This window comes from Drosophila novamexicana, unplaced genomic scaffold, assembly GCF_003285875.2.
Source record: "Drosophila novamexicana strain 15010-1031.04,08,12 unplaced genomic scaffold, DnovRS2.1 tig00000644-arrow-pilon, whole genome shotgun sequence".
In the NCBI taxonomy this organism is placed as follows: domain Eukaryota; kingdom Metazoa; phylum Arthropoda; class Insecta; order Diptera; family Drosophilidae; genus Drosophila; species Drosophila novamexicana.
Window position 1 is genome coordinate 1,548,213 of NW_020824814.1, and position 22,766 is coordinate 1,570,978.

Genomic DNA, 22,766 nt, shown 5'->3' on the forward strand with positions numbered 1-22,766 from the left:
TTCATTTCTATGGCTGTCTGTGGTGGGTGTGGCCACGCCCCGTGCACACGCTTTTGGCCCACAAACTTTTGCTTTTATGGCTGCGAATGATAAACTTCGATGACTTCGCTGATACTCAGTTTGGGGGCTGGGAATTTGGCCGTCTCCTCTTCGCAGTTAGAAAGCGCATTTTTCTGCTGCGATCCATAATTGCCCGCTTGTGGTTGCTGCAGTTGTTGTTGTTGTTGGTTGTTGTTGGTTTTTTTTACCCTTTTTGCACCATTTTGTTGTGGGTTTCATGCCACTTACCAGCGCTCTGGCTGGCTCCTGCCACCTTGCCAGATTGTAGCTTCTAGTTTTGTGGCTATTTGTGGCTTTGTCCATTTTTGTTTTGGGCTGCGTTTCGTGCGCAATTTGTTATTTTAATGATTTCGATGGAATCTTCTTCCCCCTTGCTGCATATAATTGCGCGGGTGTTGTTGTTGCTGCTGCTGCTGTTGACTTCTGTTTTGGGTTTGGCGAGAAAGTCGCATTGCATTCAAATGCAGCTCAACGGCGACGCCAAGTCAAAAGTTAAAGTGTTTACACGCCTCTCTGACAATACCCACACACACACACACACACACACACACATTACAATACACACACTCAGTACAACACACACAAATCTGACAAATGGCCAGACAATAGCAACAGCAGCAGCAACAACACTAAGCACAAGCAAGAGTGCTTAACTCAAGTGTGCCTAACTGCAAGATGCCCTGTAGCCAGCTTTTAGAGGCTCTTCTTATGTATGTAACACACACGCATCAAGGTCACAATAGGTAGCTGAGCGTTTCATTCCCTTTGCTTCACAGTATCTAAAATGCATTCTTCAATAACTTTTATGCTTCTGACATTTTCAAGTGTGTCTATACCAAAAATTAATGCGATATCTGTGTGATATTTCAGGTTTGTTGAGATAGTAAGATAGTAATATAGGTAAAGCCGCAAATCTCCAGCTCTTGTAATCTCAAACAACGATAATTATAGATTAACAAGAATTTAAATCTTGTCTTTTGAAATGTAAACTCTTAAGCTGTTCTACTCTCTCAAATGTAGGCGAAACTTAGCTCGACTTTATCATATTTGCTCCGCAACTTTATAACACCCCTTCACACAATTGCAATGGGCACTGGGTATAACAACAAAGAGCAATGGCTTACAAATTGCTGGCGACGTTCAGCACAGTAGTTGACAACATCAACAACAACTAACAACAACAAACAACAACAACAACAACCAGCAGCAGCAGCAGCTTTAACGACAACAATGTGTATGTCTGGTGCCGGCAAACATTATTATGGCCACATTCAAAGCCTCTTCGTCTTGGACTTGCCATTGTAATCATCAATATGCAGCATACACTGGCCCCCCTCTTCTAGCCCCCCCCCTTTCACTCTATTCAATGCTATATAAATATTTACTCATGCCATTAGGCGCTGGCTGCATTTAACAGCTTCTAATATCCGTGAAATACAGCAAAGCCTTTAAGCTGGCACGGTTTTGTGACCATGGCCAAAGTATATAACTTGTTTGTATTTATGCCAAGTGGACCCTACAAAAGGGCTTACAGCGTTTGGCTGCGAGTGCAGCTGACCGCCTTTTTGTCTGGCTGGCGTTTTCTCGCATGGAAATTGACACTTTTGCTGGCCAGTCTATCGACACTTGGTAAAAATTGTGTCAAGTTGTCAACAGCAGCAACAGTGGCAGCAACGGCAGCAGCAATCAGCTGTCAGTGTGTCAGTTGGATGGCCTAAAAACTGACCACACTTGCTCCAAAGTGAGTTGATGAAGACAGCTATGCAATCGATATGTGGCACAGCAATTGAAAATGAAAACGAATTAACGCAAACAGACAGTAAATCTAGTGAAACTGCGCTTTAATTAAAATATATATGCTAGCGATAATAACGATAGTCAACGTTATCGATTATTGATGATTATTAAATATCCATAAAATAAATTTGATCAAATAGAGATTAAACAATTAAGCATGATTAGAACTCCGAATTGTTTAAAATTATATATTTATCATAAAAAGTAGCTGTATGAGAATATTTGGCTTGAATTGAACTTGTATCGATGCCAGATATCGATATTAATGCTCAGCCTATAAAGTTACATTAAAGCTATGTTGATTAGCTGAACATAAGCTGTATAAGAATCGATAAAACTATCGATAGCATAAATAGAGTTTTTAATTGAGCTGGAAAATCGAGACTTATCGACTGTAATAGACCAAGTTTGGGCTGAAAAACGACCAATAAAACAAATGCTTTCCCTTTTAATCGTTATGGTTAATGTATACTATAATAACAAAACAATGTGACTATCGATAACACAAATATTACTAAAGTTATCGATAACAACCTCAAGCAATATTGTTGCAGAAGAAATGCTTGATAGAAGCTAAGAAAACCTTTAATTGAACTGAAAAAAAAAAACGATCAAGTCTGACTCTAGGCATAAAGATCAACTTCATGTCGCCTGTCATCGATTGTGCAGCCAGCCGGGGCCTTAAAATTTAACCTTCTTTAGCCTATTCGGTAGCTTTTGACCAGCCCCAGACTGACATGCATTTTAATGTCCGGTCATAAAGGAAAAACATGTTTCTATGCATTTATGTAAGTTGTCAGTGCCGGGTTCTAAGCTGTGTGCCTTTCGTATCTGGCAGATACACGTACTCACTGTCGAGTACAACAAATTATGCGACCCCGCCCGCCAGTCGGAAAGTTTTGTGTGCATTTTAAATGTGAAACTGGACGCTTGTGTCCAGGTGGAGGCAACGCGAAATTACAATTTCTAGATGCAGGAGGGCGACCGAGAACAAACTGTAGCAAACTGTGACTGTGGCACAAACTCAAACGCGAACGACAAATTAGCAATTTAAATTTCCGGCAACAACAATCAACATAAAATACATTTATATGCGTTTCTGCAATTGCCGGCAACCGCGCTGCCTTGCCTTGCCCCCACATGTTGCCGGTAGCTGCCGCACAGAATTGTGTCAAATGTGCTTTTAGTTGCCCGGCCCGGGCCGGTCTGTCCCGGCCACGCCCACCGCCTGGCACTTTCTTTTGCATTAGACATAAATTTTATGACGCTGACGCCTTTATTAGTACGAGCTGCCGCCTGTTGCTCCCAATTGCAACACTTGCCACAAGTGCTCAGTAAAAGTTGTAGCGCCACAAAAAAATACAAACAAAACAATGAAAATAAATCGCAAAAATCGCCTGAAAATTATAAACGCTTTACATTCGGTTTTGTGCCATTGCAAAAATAGACAGAAGGAGACAAAAAATCGCAATTTGAAGCATTATTTTTGTTCGTTGATTGCATTCACCTGATGAGTGTTTGTGTATGTGTGTGTGTGTGTGTGGGTTAAATGTTGCATGTCTATGTCCCGCTGCCTCACTCCCCCCTCTCTCTGCCAATCTGACTGTAACTCTACATCGATTTGGTGGAAAGTTTGATAGATGCATATCTTTTCAATGGCCACGTTAATTGCAGCTGAGCATAGAAATTGCTGTATTAAGTTTGCCCTCGGGGCCAAAGACCATGGGTCAAAACTAGCCAAAGACCACAACTGTGTAGTTCGGTGTAGATTTGTATTTGATTTATGTTTTCAAATTTGTTCAGTTCATGGCTCACTATTGTTCAACGTTTTGTTATTTTATGCACTCGCTGAGGGTATTCGAATTTTGTCACGAAATGAAACAGACGTTTTCTTGATCTGTATCAAAAGGCGACTCTGATATGAAACCATATTGAAACTTGGCATACATATTTTCCCTGTTGGTCATTATATATGTCAGTCTCAACTGGGTCTGATCACTATATCTTATAGAGGCTAAAGAAATTTTCATTGAAAATTGATCTCCCATATGAATATGTTGTCTTTGACATTTTTTAGGTCATACTATTTATATTTAGTCATTAAGAGCTTCACTGATAGCCTACTGCACAAGCAAAATCGAATCAACATCGAATTAGATTATCATATAGCTCTTATAAGCACAATCTTTTAAAGGATATATATATGCTTAGGGTTCGATATGCTTCCTTCTGCCCTGTTTCATACATTTGCAAAAAATCCTTATACCTTTTGTATTAATTATCAATGGCTTCAGATTCGAACACTGGAGTTCTTATATCAGCAACTAATTTGTTTTTACCGTACCCTGAACCCACCTCATTGATATGTTCGTAAACATAAATGAAATCGAAAATGTTAAAAAATTTCTTAACTTTTCCACACATATCAACAAAAGTGTCTTCAAGATTGGATTGCTTTTTCTTATAGCGGTCATAGAAATAAACCGTTGAGCTTCAAGTTATTGTATAAAAAAACTTGACAAATGACTAAAGAAATGACTAAATTGAACGACAATATCATAAATATATTATAGAAACAATCTGTCTTTAAAGTGGAGTGGTATTTAAACACAGTTGTGTGCTTAATTATAGATAGATATATATAAATGATTCTTCCTATGACGGCTATAAGATATTGGAATAGAGTACAGTTGGGATATCATAAAAGAAGAGATTATAGATATATATTTTTGTACATTGCACATCTGCTCTATAAATGCGAGCATATTTAACTTTTACCACAAAGTTGACTCTTTTATTATTTTTTGGTTTTTATTATTTGTTGATTATTTTTTGTTTGGGTGCTTTAGAAAGTACAATAAATTTATAGACCATAAAGCAGCCAGAATAGCGGCACTCGCACAGTTCTGGCCGCCTTATAAATAATTTATCAATTTTAAATAAAAAATTGTTTTGCTAGATTTTTATTTCTATTTCTATTTTTCGTTTTGCTGTTTTGTTTTGCCGCAGCGCAGCAATTGAATTAGCCATAAACAATGGCAACAAAGTTGCGATTGGCAACAACAAAGCGAATTGTGATTTAAATGCAATTGGTTTTTGTGTGTTGTGCTGTGTGTGTGAGTGTGCTCTATGCACAATTACACGACCTAGAAAGCCAAAGCAGCAGAAAGTAACGAGAAGAAAGCCAAAAGCCAAAGTCAAAGACAAACTCAAAGCCAAATTCAAAGGATGAGAGTTTGCTCAGGCAATTGAAGTTGATGAAGAAGTCCGGCTGCAGGGTTGTGGAAGGAAGGGAGGGGGAGGGGGCATCGATATGAGGTCTGATGGAGGCTCTGCCGAGGTGGGTTTTGCGGCTAATGCAAATAGTTGCCAGCGAGACATTTACAATTAGTTGCCAAATGCTGTGAGATCTTAATTTGGTCGTGGATTCGTGAGGCGGCAAACCTCATGCCAGAGGTGGGGGGACAGACCCCATGCCAGATGGGAAAAGGTAGGACTGAGACTGTCTAGTTGTGATGTAGTTTGTTTTACGCTCAGCTTCTAAAAGTGACCGAAACTCTCACTTAATGGAAAGTGCCCCGTCGGCGCCCAAGGCTCTCATTAGGGCATCAAAGTCTAAAGATCTGGCTGGCACGATTGGCAAAGCTTCGACCCACGCATCGGGCAATCATCCATCCGTGTGATGCTAGTAGCCAAGTCATGGCCGCAAATGAAGCGCGGCCGGATCGCAAAATCTTCGGGCACGTATATGAAACACTTAAGGGTTTTTTTTTTTAGGTACATAATTGAAGTTTCACTTTTTATTTCTTGCATTTCGCATAATTTGCGCTATTTTTACACTAATGAGATTTTATTTTTAGATATTTTTATTTTCTTTCGTTTTTTTGTAAATTATTGTTATTAGCGTGGTTAAAAATTCTTTAATTGCAAGTAAAAGTTTGTGACTGGATAAATGTTATTAATAAATCAAGAAGAGCTGCAAAACAGAAATAGAAATGCAAAACCCTTTCCCAAAAAGAGTTGGCTTAGAAAGCCAGCGGCTAGACCTAGTTCAAGACCACAGCGAGACAGACAGACAAAGAGAGAGAGAGAGAGAGGAAAAGAGAAACAGAGATAGAGAGAGAGAGAGAGAGAGAGAGAGCGAGTCTTTGTTGGCGAGCGGCACTTTTCTCAGCTTTCTTCTGCCGCATTGTTCGATTTTTCCTAATCATATGAATAATGTTAACTCTTTCCCTGGGCTCTTGGCTCTTGGGTCTTGGCTCTGCCCCAGCCTCTGGCTTTCTGCTTGAATGCATTCATTTGCATTTGCATGCAGCTTCCGCTAGCGCCTGTCCCGCACCCTGCCTGCCCGCTAGTAATTGCTTTTGGGGCTCTTTGATTAGCATAAGTTTTGGGCTAACGGTCTCGGCTCTCTCAGCCAATTGTGTGTGTGTTTTGTTTGTCTTAACAAGCGTCTGATAAGACTTGAAGCCAAAGTCATGACAACTATTTCATGGTCAGTCGATTTATGGCCAATTCCATGCTTCATTTCGCTGAACTTTCCAACAGCTGGCCACAGCCTCTAACCAAGACCTCACCTGCTGTCTATCAAAACCAATTGGCAGCTGCAAAAATTTCACACTTTTTCACAAATATCTAATACACAGTTCCGGGCTTTATTTATAGCTCTATATAGACATTCGAAATATGGTTTTATTTTTATTGTAATCATTATTATTGTAATATTTTTTTTTTGATTTGTTAAAATTACATTGAGTGTAATTCACTTTTCTTGGCTTTTGTTTTTCTTTCCACGACTCGCTTGTAGGCTATGATTATCTGCTCTATGCCTTGTAAAATTGTTGGTGTCATTGTTATGAGGCACGCGGCAAAGTTAACCATAATGGGGGAGGAACGAAGGGGCGAAGGGGGGGGGGGTACCACACAGTTACTGCTAAAGTCAGTGAAACTTCTTTGCCTCTTTCTCGTGGCTGGCTGTTTTTCAGCGTAATAATGCAAATGTAAAAACTATTATTAATTGCCAGCTACATGCAACGGGCGAGGGCGTGGTCATTGCGGCACTGAGCTGGCTTTTGAGACTGGCGCATGCCGCAGTTTTTTTTATCTATACCCTGTAAACACAGCAACAAATGAGAAGGCTATTTGAGAGTGTTGTACATAGAGTATAGAGTATAGAGTATAGAGTATAGAGTATAGAGTATAGAGTAGTAGAGTATAGAGTATAGAGTATAGAGTATAGAGTATAGAGTATAGAGTATAGAGTATAGAGTATAGAGTATAGAGTATAGAGTATAGAGTATAGAGTATAGAGTATAGAGTATAGAGTATAGAGTATAGAGTATAGAGTATAGAGTATAGAGTATAGAGTATAGAGTATAGAGTATAGAGTATAGAGTCTAGAGTATAGAGTATAGAGTAATATAGCGTATAGAGTATAGAGTATCGAGTATAGAGTATAGAGTATACGAGTATAGCGTCTAGCGTCGAGTCTCGCGTATCAGTAGCGTCAGCGTCTCGCGTCTAGCGTCTCGCGTCTAGAGTCTCGCGCGTCGCGTATCGCGTCTCGCGTCGCGTCTCGCGTATCGCGTCTCGCGTCGCGTCGCGTCTCGCGTCTCGGTCTCGCTCAGCGTCTCGCGTCTCGCGTCTCGCGTCGCGCGTCTCGCGTCTCGCGTCCGCGTCTCGCGTCTCGCGTCTCGCGTCTCGTCTCGAGTATAGAGTATAGAGTATAGAGTATAGAGTATAGAGTATAGAGTATAGAGTATAGAGTATAGAGTATAGAGTATAGAGTATAGAGTATAGAGTATAGAGTATAGAGTATAGAGTATAGAGTATAGAGTATAGAGTATAGAGTATAGAGTATAGAGTATAGAGTATAGAGTATAGAGTATAGAGTATAGAGTATCGAGTATAGAGTATAGAGTATAGAGTATAGAGTATAGAGTATAGAGTATAGAGTATAGAGTATAGAGTAGAGTATAGAGTATAGAGTATAGAGTATAGAGTATAGAGTATAGAGTATAGAGTATAGAGTATAGAGTATAGAGTATAGAGTATAGAGTATAGAGTATAGAGTATAGAGTATAGAAGTATAGAGTATAGAGTATAGAGTATAGAGTATAGAGTATAGAGTATAGAGTATAGAGTATAGAGTATAGAGTATAGAGTATAGAGTATAGAGTATAGAGTATAGAGTATAGAGTATAGAGCTCAACGAAATTTGCAGTACAATCAAATACGAAGCACAAAAACTACTTAGGTACAATTTCTTACAGGATATCTTTAAGTTGCGCATTCTCCGCTACTTTAAACATTCATTTGTGATTGCCTACACTGCCCACTAATTAAATGAGTTGAGAGCGTGAAAAAGTCGCATGTTGCGCATGTTGCATCATTCAAAGCTGAAGTCGAACTAACTGCAACTCATGGTGCAACGCCATGACCTAGGCATTGTTTGTGGCATGTGGTATGTAAATGTTGCGGCTAACGGTGCTTTAGCAGCATCATTAAAGCCAAGCCGGAATTGTATTCTTAAGATATCGAAATTTTATGATATTTGGTCTTGATTTGCTTCCCATTAGCGCCTTTTGATCTGAACTTGATTCTTAGCTGATTCTCTGGAGCTTAGAAAGCGTGTAAATTAAATGCCAGCGAAAGTTTTTCCAACCTTTTTGTTTTCTTCGCTTATTTTCTTTTTCTTTTGTTATTATTATTCCTATGCAAATTAGCTGAGCCAAACTTAACATCTTCATTTTTGTGTCGCAATGCCACAATAATGAGTTTTGGCTTTTATATATATAATATTTGTTTTTTTTTGTGGGCAAAAATATTTTAACAATGTGTTAATTACACACGGTCAAAAAAGAATACGAGAAAACCCCGTATGAACAAATCTGTGCTTAATCGTTAATTTATGATATTTCTAGCGGTAAAAGACGTCAAGCAATCAGCCCGAATGCTGATTCCCAGTTGGCCAGTGGCAACAGCTCGCGGCTTGCCGCTTCGCTGATTCATCAACAACAGCTAAAGCCGAGACTGAAGCTGAGGCTGAGTCCGAGTCTGTGTCTGAGAATCATGGCCAGATCATAAAGTTCGGTTAATGTGCATGTTACGAATGGGAGCTGCAATAAGTTGGGCATTCATTTGATGGACACTGACGAATATCCATAAAATGAATAAGTGTGCATTAGCTGAGCTCATGAAATATGCAGAAATATTCTTTCAAACTTGCCTCTTGCCTTTTACATACGCTCTTAAGCAAAGCATTATTATACCTTTCCTTATCCAATTTGATTAGGCATCGTTTATAGCTAATTATATCTTTTGCGACCTTGTAAGTTTTTCAAGTCAACTTTACGTCACATTAAGGAGAAAGGCAGTTCGTATGAGTGGCACCCATTTCAATTAAGCTGAGCAATCAAAATAACTTGGCTGCCAATCGAAGAGTCCGCGTCTCTTTCTTTCTCACCGCATAAATCCCAGATTGCGAGACATTTAGCGCATTTCTAAAGCTTTAAACGGCATCAAAGCGTTGCAAGCGCGCTTTGCTCTGCGATACTTCTCTATATGTGACGATCAATTCAATTAAGCACAAAAGTCTCGGGTTGCCTCGGGCTATGGAGATGATGCCGTGTATACCGGGGCTATTACAGCGCGACAGGAACGACCTATCTTTCAGATTTTTATTGATAAAAGTCTTTTTATTAAATTTGTATCGATATATTTTATAAGAAATTACGATTTATTTATCGATTATCTTTGAAGTTTGCTATCTGATTTGTGCTTAAAATCGTGCTGGTCGTTCTTATTTTATAACAGACTATAAAGTTTAGACGGAAACTATTATAGTTATGCACACTCTAAGTAGATAAAGTTTTAATTTGTTACTTGAATATTCTCTATAAATTCTTCAATTCCAACCTGCTCGATAAATATCGATATCCAGTACAGGCACATTAACTTTTTTTTAGAGATTTGTATGAAGAGCTTAATTATTCCCAAAATGGATGAATATCGACTAACAGTTCCGATATTTATCGATAAATTGTAATATACGACCATAATCGATAAGATATCGATATTGTTAGTTAAGCATAAATCATAATATTTAAAACTTTTTCACAAATAGCTTTGAGTCAAAAATATAAAAAGATAATTAAGTATGAATTTTCCATGAAAAGTTGCTAACTAAATAATAAGCACGGGCTTTCACAAAAGAAAACACTTCACGTGGCCATCTCTAATGGGTAATTAGGCGCTGGTTAGCTGGTGAAGGTACGCAGAAGACCTAAACCCAAATCTAATGCAACTAAATAACTAACGCATTTTTTCTCAATGCAACCTGTTGACGGTTGTTGTTGTTGCTGGTGCTGGATTTGCGGATTATGTGTTTGTGTGTCACGTAGAGCGTGCAACGCCGCGGTACGTGCAACTCGCTCAACCTGTCGATAGTCGTCTGATATTGCATCGGCAATTGGAGGAGCCAGAGGATGGTCAATGTGTGTCGTCTCCATCAACTGGTACGTTTCCCATCTACGACAGCGGCTCGCGAATTGCCAATTGGCAATGGCCAATCGCAGCCATAAATTATGTCGTTGTTGCCGTTGTTGTAGCTGTAGCTCCAGCTGTAGCTGGAGTCGCCTCCGTATCATCATCATCATATATGTGCTGCTTAGCCTAGGCGCACATCAAAATTTATAGGTCAGTGGTGGCAACAAATTGCCAAGCGTTGAGGCGCTTTTCCGATTTTTCCTTCTATTTTTTTTTTCGGAGTTTTTGTGTGGGCCGAGTTTGGTCCATGCGATGATGGAATGTGAGAAGCTGCCCTCAGACATGACCGTGATCTGGACATGTGCATTGAATTGTTCCCCCAGTTCCCACCAGTTTCCCAGTGCTCTCCGCTGACAGCATGTCCAATATTTTTTTTGTGTGCTGTTACCAAAACTGACCCACTCAGCGGCAAAAGAGGTTTTCATCGATTGTCCCAGGCGCACCGCAGCAACTGTTGCTGCTAGCGAGCGAGCAGCGGCCTGCTGTTGTCGTTGCCAACATTATGACAATCGATTTGCAATGCCAAAGCCAATGCCTGAAGGCGCTCCATTTATAACAAGTGGCCACATTGACTGCCAGCCAGCCAGCCTCCTCTCTAGCAATAGATAACTTTATACGCTCCAATCTCGAGTGTACTTTTCTATACCCTTCTAGAGGGTATTATCAATATGCCATCAAATGTGTAAGGCACTGCCGAAATCCTTATAAAATCGAATGATCTGTGTAGTTTGCCTAGGTTATAATCAACTGACTTCTTTAAACCACATTTATCTATCCATCTGTATAGTTGTTCTAGGAGAACTAGACTCTGCTACAAGATATGTCGATGAAGTTCGGTTCAGATGCTGCTTTTAGGCACACAAACCATCATCATAAAATTAAATTTTGTTGACACATTTTTTGTTTGTTTTTATGACAAATTTGTAAAATTTTTGTAAAATCATTCATCTATGCTGAATATTCTTTGAACAAATGTATATATGTATACATATGATGATATAGATCGCGATCTGATTTGTATAGCATGCAAGCATTGTCTACAGCTCGGCTAGGGTATTTGAACTTTGGCATATTTGTGGATTGGACTTTTTGTGCTTTTGCTGCTGCTGTTGCTGTTGTCGTCGTTTGCTGTTGTCGCTGTCAGTTGTTGTTGGTTGGTCGCTTGTTGCCGCTTGTTGCTGGCTTTCAGAGTCAAGTTGTACCAATAATTCTGCATTTGACATTCAACGGACCTGCACTTCTTTTTTTCTTCTTCTTTCTTTTCTAGCTGTGTGCCATTTTCGGCCAAAACGGTTTCTTAAGCTGTCTAATAGCCCCATGTCCCCCGCTACACTTAAGCCGCCCCTCGACGGCCATTGTCTTGGCCTTTGATATGCGCATAAGTTTTGTGGGAAAGCTCAAAGCTAATTAAGCGGAAAATGTTGAAATGGGCAATTGCTTTATGACCAAACTGGGCAGCTTTTTGACCAGTCCAACTGCACTTACCTTATTATCCTTGTTGTTGTTGCCGCCGTTGAGCTTCTGCTGGTAGTACTCCTCGCGCGCATGCGTATTGAGGCTGTCTATCAGCGCCGAGGCATTCACATGCGCATCATAGACCATGGCATCCGGGGAGGCGCCGCCGCTGTTGCTGCTGCTGCTGTAGGTGGCAGCTGCTGCTGGTGTTGCTGCTGCTGCCGCTGCTGCTGAGGAGCTGCCAGCTGCTGCTAGCGGTATATTTGCCTGCGGCGTGCGCGTGTACAGCTGCTCCAGCGGCAGCGCTGGCGCCTGTGAGTTGACAGTTGTCATGGTCGCCGGATTGGCTGAGCTGGCCGCGGTCACCTTCTGCTGTTGCTGCTGCTGCTGCTTGGTGGCGCCCAGCTTCTGTTGCAGCTTTTGCTTGTTGGCAGCTGTTGTTGCCGAGCTGGGCGGCGGCTTGGATTGTGCTGCTGCATTTGCGGCCGCGGCGCTGACGCTGCTCGGACGCTGCGGACCGCGCTTCAGGGCGGCGGTCACCTTGTGCCCAAAGGGTCGCTTGGTCGGACGCAGCTTGTGCTTGCCCTGGGTGCTCAAGGTGCGTTGATTGCCGGCGCTGCTGCTGGTGGTGCTGCTGGTGCCTGGCTCTGCATCGGCAGCTGTAATTGCTGCAATATTATTGTTGGAACGCGCCGCCACAAACTGATCATCCGCATCGGTGGCATCGGTGAGCGCATTGTCGCTCGTTGTGGACTGCTCCAGCTCCGACTCGGCGCTGTCATCTTCCGTTGCCTGACTGTTGTCCTGGCTGTCTCCGGCGAGTGTAGTCAATGCGGGCGCCGTAGTCTCACCTGTCGCCAGCTCGTTGCTGTTGGTCTGCGCATCCAGGCTGACATCTGTTGTCGTCGGCAGCTCCTTCATCAGCATTGTTTGCGCCGTCACCTCGGCCTGCAGCGCTGCCTGCTCGTTCATTGTGTTCTGCAGCTCCAGCAGCGTTGTCTCATCCAGCAGCAGTGTGGGATCCGTTTCGGTCTCGGTGTAACCTGTCGTGGGCAGTGTGCTCTGCTCCGCCTCCTCCGTGGACAGTTGTTGAGTGCTGCTGCTGCTGCTGCTGCGCGCTGAGGTGGCCTCCTGCTGTATCAGCTGCTGCTCCTCAATGTCCAGCGTTTCCTTGAGTCGCGCCACACGCTCCACAATCCGCGCCAGCATGTCCTTCTGCTGCTCCGGCAAATTCTTGGTATCCAGCTCCAGCAAACGATCATATTTCTTCATGTTACGCTTCACGGTTTCAATATCGGCGCGCGTCTTCGAAGCGGGCGGCGTCAATGTCGGATACGTGGGACTCTCCATAAAGTGGGTGCGCGCCCGCCTATTGCTATAACCCACCAGCTCAATAACGCCGGGATACTCGGCCTCGATGGCAGCGGGCAGCGCACAGAGCGTGGCAATAAGCGCCAAGGCGCAGCTCCAGGCTGCACTTAGCGCCATCTTCTGCTCGAAGGGGGGGTTGGTGGTTTGGTGGTGCTAGGAACACGAACACACACTCACACACGCACTTTTGGGTGGGCACTGGCTACGATTCGGCTGGCAACTGGTACTCAAAAAAGTGGAACTAGCACTCGCGTTTGTTTTTCTTTTATATCCAGTTTTATGTTTTATTATTATTATTTTTATTTATTCTTTTTTATTTTATTTTGGCCAACACGCATTCGTAGCTCGTATTAGTGTCAACTAACTGTAACTGGCTGCACACTGCACGACTCTAAATACAAGATTCAAGTCCAAGTCCAAGCTGGTCAGGAGTCAGCTACTCGTCTCTGGCTTGGCGGCCAGCTTTTCTATGGGAAACACTTGTGTATTTACTTTTTTCTTGTTTGTGTATTTTTATTTTATTATTTTTTTTTCTGCTGCTCCGATCGCAGTTGCGCTGTCTTCTAACGTCTTGGTACAAATGTTTCAGGCCGCGTTGCCGCAGCGTCTTTTAAAAATTTTCAACCGGAAAACGCAGTCGCTGTCGCTGTCGCTGCTGACGTCAGCGTCACGTCGCGTTGCTGCAGAGACTTTTCTCCCAGCTTTTTGCAGACCGGTTTGCAGTCGCGAGACAGTGGCCCAGCTACAGAAAGATACATTTTTAACAGTTCAAATGCCTTAGAAACTATAACAAATAAATGCCAGAATATTTAGGTTTATTTATTAAATTATTCATTTATAATTAATATTTATGTCTCGCTCATTGTTCTCCAAATAGCAGCAGCAGATTTTAAGGCCAAAGAACAGCTTAACATATCTATCTAAACTTGAATTGGGCGCGCAGCTGTTGGCTTAACAGCGGCTGTTAAGACGCTGTTAGGCGTCAAACATGTTGCATTGTTGAATTGTTGAAACGCTGTTGGGCCTCAAGCGTTAGCTGCTAACTGCCAAATTTTGGCTTTACCTTCGCTTAATGTGCAATATGTTGAGTTCTTTCGACTGTTTGACAGCTGATCAAGTTGTCTATTAAATTCCATGTGGCCCCCTGCGAAGAGGGGGCACGTTCAATTAGTCATTCCAGGCATGCTGCCGCTCGACTAGATTCTTTGCATTTTGGCCTGGTTCTTAGCTTTCGCTTCAATGTCAACGCCGCATCGTTTAGCCTGTCATCGATGTGCTCTATAAAAAGATAGAAAAGTTTTTGGTTTCTTTGGACTGTCGACTCACAAATACTCTTGAAGTTGTGCAACGTATTTCTAAAATAAGCTCAATGTTAACTAAGTAAGTCTTACAAAGATTTTGCTTATCTCTTATTGGAATGTTATGAAGAAAACAATAGATTCTGATTATTGAACGATATTTTATATATTTGAAAGTTTTGTCTACTTTAATGCGTTACACATTTGCCAACAAATTGAAAATACCCTGTGCAGGGTAAGAAAATTAGTAGCCGCTGCCAACAGGTAAAACCTGACGCCCAGACACCTAGCTGGGAATTTAGTTGGGGCCTTTAGTCGGTTTCAATTTAGCTAAATGACAACATTTAATATAATTTGTCGCGTGTGCTCTCGCTTGAAATTAATTGGAGCTGTCTCTCTCTCTTTCTCTCAATCTCTCTATATCTCTCTTTCCGTTCCCCCTTCGATCGAGCTCGCTGCGGCCCTGCGCTCGAACGTGCTGCGGCTGCTAATGATCTCTATAGATTTCCATTTCTAGCGGCCTTTCTCATAAATATGCATCCACATATATATACACATATATATATAGACTATATATATAAAGCTTTGCCATTGAAATTTCTACAGCGCCATGGGAACGCCGGCAGCCAATAAAACAATAACCGAACGGAACGAGCCCTGGCCCCCAGGCCGGACTCGGCCCGGAGCACGGGGTGCCCCCCACTGGGTAGCATAGCCACGCGGGCTCATTTTTCACGTAGCCTCGCAATAAAAGAAACCGAGCGTTAATTAAAAAAAATGGACATAGATCAATGCACCTGATAGATGAGGCGGCTCCGTTGTGCTGCCCACAGGCTGAACTGCAAAAATAATTTCCTGAGCAGCAGCAGCAGCAACACAAGTTTTAGGCCCTAATTGAGCCACGCCCCATCCGGGCTACTTAGTGCATGCATTTGACAAGTCCTTAGGCGCTTCATTAGCCACATGGAAGACCCGTTCTGATCGCATTGACACACATGCAAATCGTGGGTGCTGTTGCTGCCGTTGTGAGTGGGTGAGCGGCAACAGTTGCTGCTGCGTGGCCAAAATAAAAAAAAAAAAAAATAGTTGCAACCGGGCAACTTTCTTCGGCTTATCTTTATGCATATGCAACGCAATGGCGGCGTCTGCATTCTTTTGTGCCAAGACGGCATAAAATATGCGAGCGTCGCGACGCGATCATCTGCCAACAGCAGCAACAGCAACAGCAACAGCAACAGCAACAGCAGCAGCAGCAACAACTGCAACTCTTGAACTTTACCAGCAATGAAAAGCTTGGCAGTGGCCCTTTTAGCCAGCGACTGTTTAGCATTTGCAGCCAAGAGCAAATTTTGCATAGACAGACTTGATGAAAAGACAGAGACAGAGAGCAACAGTAAGAGAGAGACGGAGAGAGAGAGAGAGAGAGAGAGAGCCAAAGCCAAAGCGAGAGAAAGAGATGCTGCACGAAGTTGCTGCTGCTCAAGTGCCAATGGCAATCTGCTTTTTATGCCCAGCACCCATTGAAACTGAATGTTAAGGGGTATAATGTAGTTAGGAAAATATATGCAACAGGCAGAAAGAGACAGCTTCAAATCCATAAAGTACAAATCCATAAATATAATAATATGTATATTCTGGAATAGGAGAACGAGCTTATTCGAGTTGGATATGTTAGATTAGATAGATTCTCCTTTTTCCTAGCTTCGATAAGTATCGATTTACACATTGAAGAGGTGGAAACTGAAAACGCGGCTTCGATAAATATCGATTTATAGAATTATGTTATTTTTTAGAACTTATCTGAGATTATTGCTGCTAGACGCAGAAAATTATCAAGCTTATTTCCAACTATCGATTACTCTTTCCTCTTTTCTATTTCGATATATTTATATCGATATTTTTGTTTTTTTCGAAAACACTTTTAAGTATTCACAAGGCAAATATACAAAATACGGAATGTTGGTTTGCGTAAAGCTTATACAGGGAATGTTTTACTTCTTGGATACTCTGCCCTACTCTATTTCAAAGTGTTTTAGATCTAGACTTAATTTTTGGCTATACACAATCTTGATGTCATCTAATAATATGAATATTTGTAGTTTCAAAATACGATTTTGAGTTCAGAAGAAGCACAGCTACTGCATATAGAAGTAGGTATGACGGGCTGAGTCTAGGGTATCTGTTGGCCGGACAATCTCGACTAGAGCACTCTTACTTGTAGCTATTGTGGTTCGTTTTGCTGCTGTTGTTGTTGTTTCCTGGGCAACTGCTTTTTCTGCTGTTGTTGTTGTTGCTCCTGCTGCTGTTGTTGCTGTTGTTGTTGTTTATTTCCCTGCAGTTTGATCTTTTGGTCTTTGGCGGTAATTTTTGTTGCCGCAGCGGCGTCTGCACTTTTTCCTAGCAATTGTTGCTGCTGCTGCAAACGATCTATTGGCTTTCAGTTGCTTTTGTAGCTGCTGTTGCTGTTGCTGCTGCTGTTGCTGTTGTTGTTTTCTACTCGCCTGCCTTTTGCATTGAAATTCTTATTTCTATTTTCGCTTTATCTGCAGGTTTTGTCTTCATTTTTATTTTAATAGTGCAAATGATTCCACTCTTTTGCAAATTGCTGCTGATTTTTTAGCCAGCGATAAAATGCCTGGCTGCAACTTCTTCTTTTTGCCCCGCTGCTCTCTCCCTTTCTCTGTCTCTGTCTCTGGTGTTCGCCTGTGTGCAGTTCCCATTGCGCCTTCTCTTTATCACATAATGATTTCAAATAGTTACCACTTTGGTGCTGGGTGCGAAATTAATTTGAATTATTACTATTATTAGATGTTATTTGTGTAATGCGGCGGTAGATAGCGCTTGCCCAAGTACAGTTAGAGCGGAGATGTTGCTGCCGTTGCCACGGCATGTTGCTGCCGTGCATTATGCAAGATTTCAAACGTTATCCGCAGCAAATGCAGCACAAAAGAGCTGCAGCAAATTTGGTGATAAGCCACAAGCTGCACATCTGCAACAGTTGCCATTGCCATTACATTTACTGGCAACAGCAGCAGCAACAATTGCTGCCTGCGCTGCATAACTTGTGTCTGCTTCAATTACCAATTGTTGTTGCCGTTTAAATGATTGCATTGTTGGCCACATTTAAATTTATTAAAACTGCGCAGCTTCTAACGGGCAGCAACTTGGAATGTTGCTGTTGTCGTTGTTGCTGCTGCTGCTGTTGCTGCCGTTCAATGACCGTGCAACACTTTATCTTCTGACGCATGGCCTTGTGCGGCATTTGGCATACCGACCACAATTAAGTCCACAAACAGTGTAATATGTCTGCCTGTGATTCGCATCCTGCAAACGCGCCGAGTTCGATTCTCAGCAATTTTTCTTGCACATTTTCTCATTTTGCATGCAATTTGATGCCATTTGTCATTTGCTTAATTGTGACCAAGTGCTTGTTGCATTTCCTGCTGCTGCTACTGCTGTTGCTGCTGCTGCAGCCAACTGCCGTTTTTGTAATTGTTGCAAGGCACGCAGCTGCGGCAGCATCCTCGGGTACGAGTTCAACTCTGCCGCTGGGCCATTTAGTTTCAATTAATCAAGTTGTCGCTGGCCGCGTCTATTAGCTGTTTATGATGTCTGCCACAGTTCCTCAGGGGGCGTCCAATTGCCGCTTGGCGCTCATTAGCGGCGCCCCCGAGTTGCATACGCTGTGTGCCGTACCCGTCCCCGTTTTTCTGTTATTAAATACTCTCGTGGCAGTTGCCGCTACTGCCTGCCGGTGCTTTACCTTGCTCTTTTGGATTGCTTTTTTTTGGGCCTCTTTTGTAACATGTGAAGTTCTTTTAGTGCTCCATTTGCCGTTTGGGCTTATGCCTGGGTACCGTTGCATGGGGCATACGACTTTTGGTGCCCCCATGATGGACAGCTTTTGCGCCCAGCTGTCACAGGTTCGTTGACTCGGCCACATTGCGGCTGCACAGTTGGTGTTGAAACAATCAGGTCCAACCAGTGGCCGTTTGATGTGCCTAAGTCATTGCATAATGCTCAAGAGTCAGACAAACGGATCAAGTCGCTGACTTGGTAATTGCCCCGGCTGCAAATTGAATTTATGCTAAGCCTCACTGGCAATTTTGGGTAGTTCTTGAGGGTTCAAGAGACTTTCCCAGGTCATTTGCCTTGGCAGAGAACTTGGCGAATCCAGTTTATAGCCCAGATGTACCAGTGCAATAAATGAATTAATATTGTGCTTTATATACAAAATATAAACTAATAGTTAAGGCAGGCTTTTACTTAAAATATTATGCAAAATAGTTACATCAAATGCAAACTATGAGCTGTGACAAACTCTATCTAACAATGTTATGCGAACATGGTTTTATATGTAAATTAACATCTGTGTCAAGCTTTTACTTACAGTAATATGCAAAAGAAGAACTTTTTAGCATATGCCTGTTATGGATATAGTTAACAGTTGTATAGCATTTTATTTAACAGCTTAATGTTACATAAGCAAACACATAACTGTGTTTTCTAAAAGTTTTTCAAAAATGCTGTTATTAGGCCCTATATAACCTCCTAGTTATAAGCTTTTACTCGCAATGCGTTAAGGGCTTGAAGTAATTAAATGAAAGGTGTTCAAAGAATTGAGGCTCTTTTGTGATATCAGTGTGACAAAAGCTGTGGCGCGTTATGTTAGAAAACAGTTGTATATCATATAATTCTTAACAGGAATTAATTTAACGGACTATCTGCAAATTTCTATGTTACTTAATGAGTGAAAATATTGAAGAGATTGAACTTGACATATTTGTGAAAACTTGAATAATAATTTATATTTTAGCTAGAGTTACTAATTGGCGGTAATGCTAGAATATCTGGTGAAAATATCTAGTATTCCATAGTTTCGATTTTCATATTTGTTTTATTTATTATATGCGCTCTGTTGGCCGGTTTATCTTGATAAATTTTATAGATATCCACAAGATAAAAGGCCGCTTAAACCAGTTAGCTAGTCCAACCAACAGCTGCAATCTGTGCCTGCGGCCTGTAAATGTTGCTTGCAGCAAACAGATGCAGTTGCTGATGCAGATGCAGATGCAGATGCATGTGCAGTAGAAGATTGCGGCACACCCCCCACGACTAATTGTGCTCATTTCCATTTATCAGTTGGCTGAATGAATTACAGCACTAAAAGCAAATTAAAATCGTGGCAAGTGTTTGCAGAATAAACATTTCACAAGACACCAATGAATGAGCAGCCCAGTTTTAGCCCTGGGGGGGCATTACCAGGGGCTCTACTGAGCTCTGGAGCTGTAATCTCTGGGGGCTGGTCGCATTAAGCTTTTAATTTAGTGCCTAGGCAGCAATTTTCATGCGTTGGCAATTGTCTCACTGATTCGCATTCGCATTGGGATTCGCGTGTTGCGTCTTTTATTTTTAGAGCCTGCGCGCTGCTGTTGACTTTGTTGCAACTCGTGTGCCTGTGTGTAAAGTCTTGTGGCACTTGTGGCACTTGTGGCACTTGTTGCTGCGCTCGTTTGCCAAATGCAATTAAATGTGTGTCGCTCGAGCTGCCTGGCGTGCAGCAGCCAACAGTCGACTGCAACTGTGCCGCATAATTGTGCCAAATGAATTTGTAATTATGTGTGTGTGTGTGTCTGTTTGTGTTTGCGAGTGTGAAGCCATGAACTTCAAATGGCCAAGTAGCCGGTTTTGGCCATGTGAGTGACATCACATGCGAGCGACGGCTGGCACAATACCCTCAGAATCTGAAACACAGTCACCGTCTTAGCCACGGCTAGAATGACATTACAGAAATCCAAGCCAAAACAAAATTTAATTAAAGCGCATGACGAAAAATTCTTAGTGTTCAAATCAACAACATCAACAATAGCAGCACAACCAACCAACAACAACTGCAGAGTCACTATAGAGTTCAAACTTTGCAAGCGGCAGTTCACGACTGCAATCTACTCTGTTTTCAGTAGAAAAGAATTAGGAAGAGAGTGTGAAGGAGAGTGCTTACGATAGATTATTGTTTATGATAATTGCATAGTAGTACATCATTTAAAAATAAGCTCTTTTCAATAGCTAGAAATTAATCCGGGTTTGGTGTATACATACATATGTACATACAATAAATACAATGCATGCGTACATGCATACATGCATACATGCATACACACATGCATGAATGCATGCATGCATTCATACATACACACATGCATACACACATGCATACAAACACACATGCATACATCCACACATACATACATACATACATACATACATACATACATACATACATACATACATACATACATACATACATACATATATGCATGCACAAATACATTCATGCATACATGCATGCATAAATGCATCATACTTTATCTATACTTACATACATATGCAAATACACCCACAAAAAAGTTTAGAAACACAACGAACACTTATAATAAAACGCATGAAAACCTTCAGGGCTTACTTAAATTTTTGAGAATCGCATAGTAGGGCTGTAAATTAAAAATAAGTCCCCGTCCGCGTTTGACATGAGAGTACATATATACATATGGATACAAAGATACAAACATTAGAGGATTCTTGAAACTTTGCACATTTAGCTGTTGACACCCATTTTCCAGCCAGGATGGGTGGACTTTCCGAAACTTGTTACTGGAGTTAACAGTGGAAAAAAATAGCATATTATACAAATTTAGCTTGTTATGATAATGACAAACAACCCCACAGTTTTTAGGCCCAACATAACCTATTTTCTTCTAAAATACAGACGGACAGAAAGCCCATATACTCTGCCTGACACTAGCCTTACAGGGCACAAAGACCAAAGATGACTTACGCAGCGTTTTGGACACGGCCCAAAGTGTCAAAGTCATGTTAAGTGCGCGTCAGCGGCGAGACACTTGCGACATATTTGGCAAGCGTCAGAGTCGGTAGAGTTGCCGCCTTTCAAGCCAATTAAATGGCGACACTTTATGGCAGATAGAGCCCAAAAAAGTTGGCCAGAACTAGAACCAGAAGCAGTAACAGCAACAGCAACAGAAACAGCATCAATCCCCAAGGGGCTGGCTGTTTGCTCTTAAATGGGTCAATGATGGCTTAAATTGTGCGGCATTGTTAAATGGTGCGCGCGGGCTCTGGTTTGAGGTCTGAGAGAGTCGTTGAGGCCCTGACATCTGATCGCACCTCTGACTCTGTGACTGAGATGGCAAACTAAGACTGACGATTGACTGATGGGGGGGAGTTTTTCTCTTCGACTTCGCATTGCGGTTGACAGGCAGCCGTTGTTGCCATATTCAATTTATGAACTTCAGTTGCAGTTTTAGCCAGTTTTGCATTGCAGTTTGCGTTGCGTTTGGTTATTGAGTTGTTGCCTTTGCCTTGACGCTGTCTGCAACAATTTGTCTAATGTGCCAATTTGGTCGCATCTACCGCCTGCCCGGAGTATCGTTAGCTCAGTGCTTGATCATGTTGATTTCTTTCTTTCGTGTACTTTTCTTGCGGCCTATCAATGACAAGGCAACACGAGACGTACCCGAGCCCGGCATTGACTCTTGCCACTTTGGTTTTGGGGTTGGCAGCGGGTCGTGACACGAATACGCTGCAGACAGCCTATCGTCGGCATCGTGCGTGTCTAAATTGGACTGAGCACGACTAGACAGAAAGAGGCACGTCTTTAGCACGAAGGAACACGACTAGATAGATGTCTTTTACACGAGTTACTAGATGAAGCACGACTTAAACACAAATTCATTAGACTGAGCACGCTTCAGACGTGAATCAACACGATTAAGCTCCACTGTAACAGCTCAGAAGAGAGCTGACAACGACTGCAACACGACAAAGCAGGACCATGACACGACTGATCAGAACCGAACACGATTTTAGCACAAGTCAACACGACTGTAGCACGACAAAAACGCGGCAAATGTAAAAAAGTTCCTTTAAGAAAAGCAGAAAATAATTCAGTCTAGCTGTTACGGAATATCGGGTTCTAAAGACTGTTACACAAGTAAAAACAATAACATCTATCTATTTTGATAGATATATTTATATATACTTTATTTTGCATATGTTATACTGTAAGCACTATAATTTGAACACGCGTCCATCTCTAGCATTGGCTATCGCTTATAGCCCTATAATTTCCACACCAGTCGTTTGTTGGTCTTTTCTGATGCGATGCGCTCACTTGTCCCATTTATTTATTTTGTATATCTGCTGTTTAAATTTAATTCACGA

The 22,766-nt window shown here is 41.9% G+C and overlaps 2 protein-coding genes across 2 annotated transcripts in view; one reads left to right on the plus strand and one right to left on the minus strand.

The window, feature by feature from the left end:
• Positions 1 to 13,347, minus strand: part of LOC115762861 — a 28,517-nt gene extending 15,170 nt beyond the window's left edge. Inside the window, exons 1-2 of the mRNA XM_030705237.1 lie at positions 12,679 to 13,347; positions 11,890 to 12,621 (exon numbers count right to left, since the gene is read on the minus strand). Coding sequence (XP_030561097.1) covers positions 11,890 to 12,621; positions 12,679 to 13,347 — 1,401 coding nt within the window. The remainder of the gene's footprint in view (positions 1 to 11,889; positions 12,622 to 12,678) is intronic.
• LOC115762925 (elongation factor-like GTPase 1) overlaps positions 1 to 22,766 on the plus strand; it is a 91,865-nt gene that overhangs the window by 19,554 nt on the left and 49,545 nt on the right. The gene's annotated exons all lie outside the window — the stretch shown is intronic.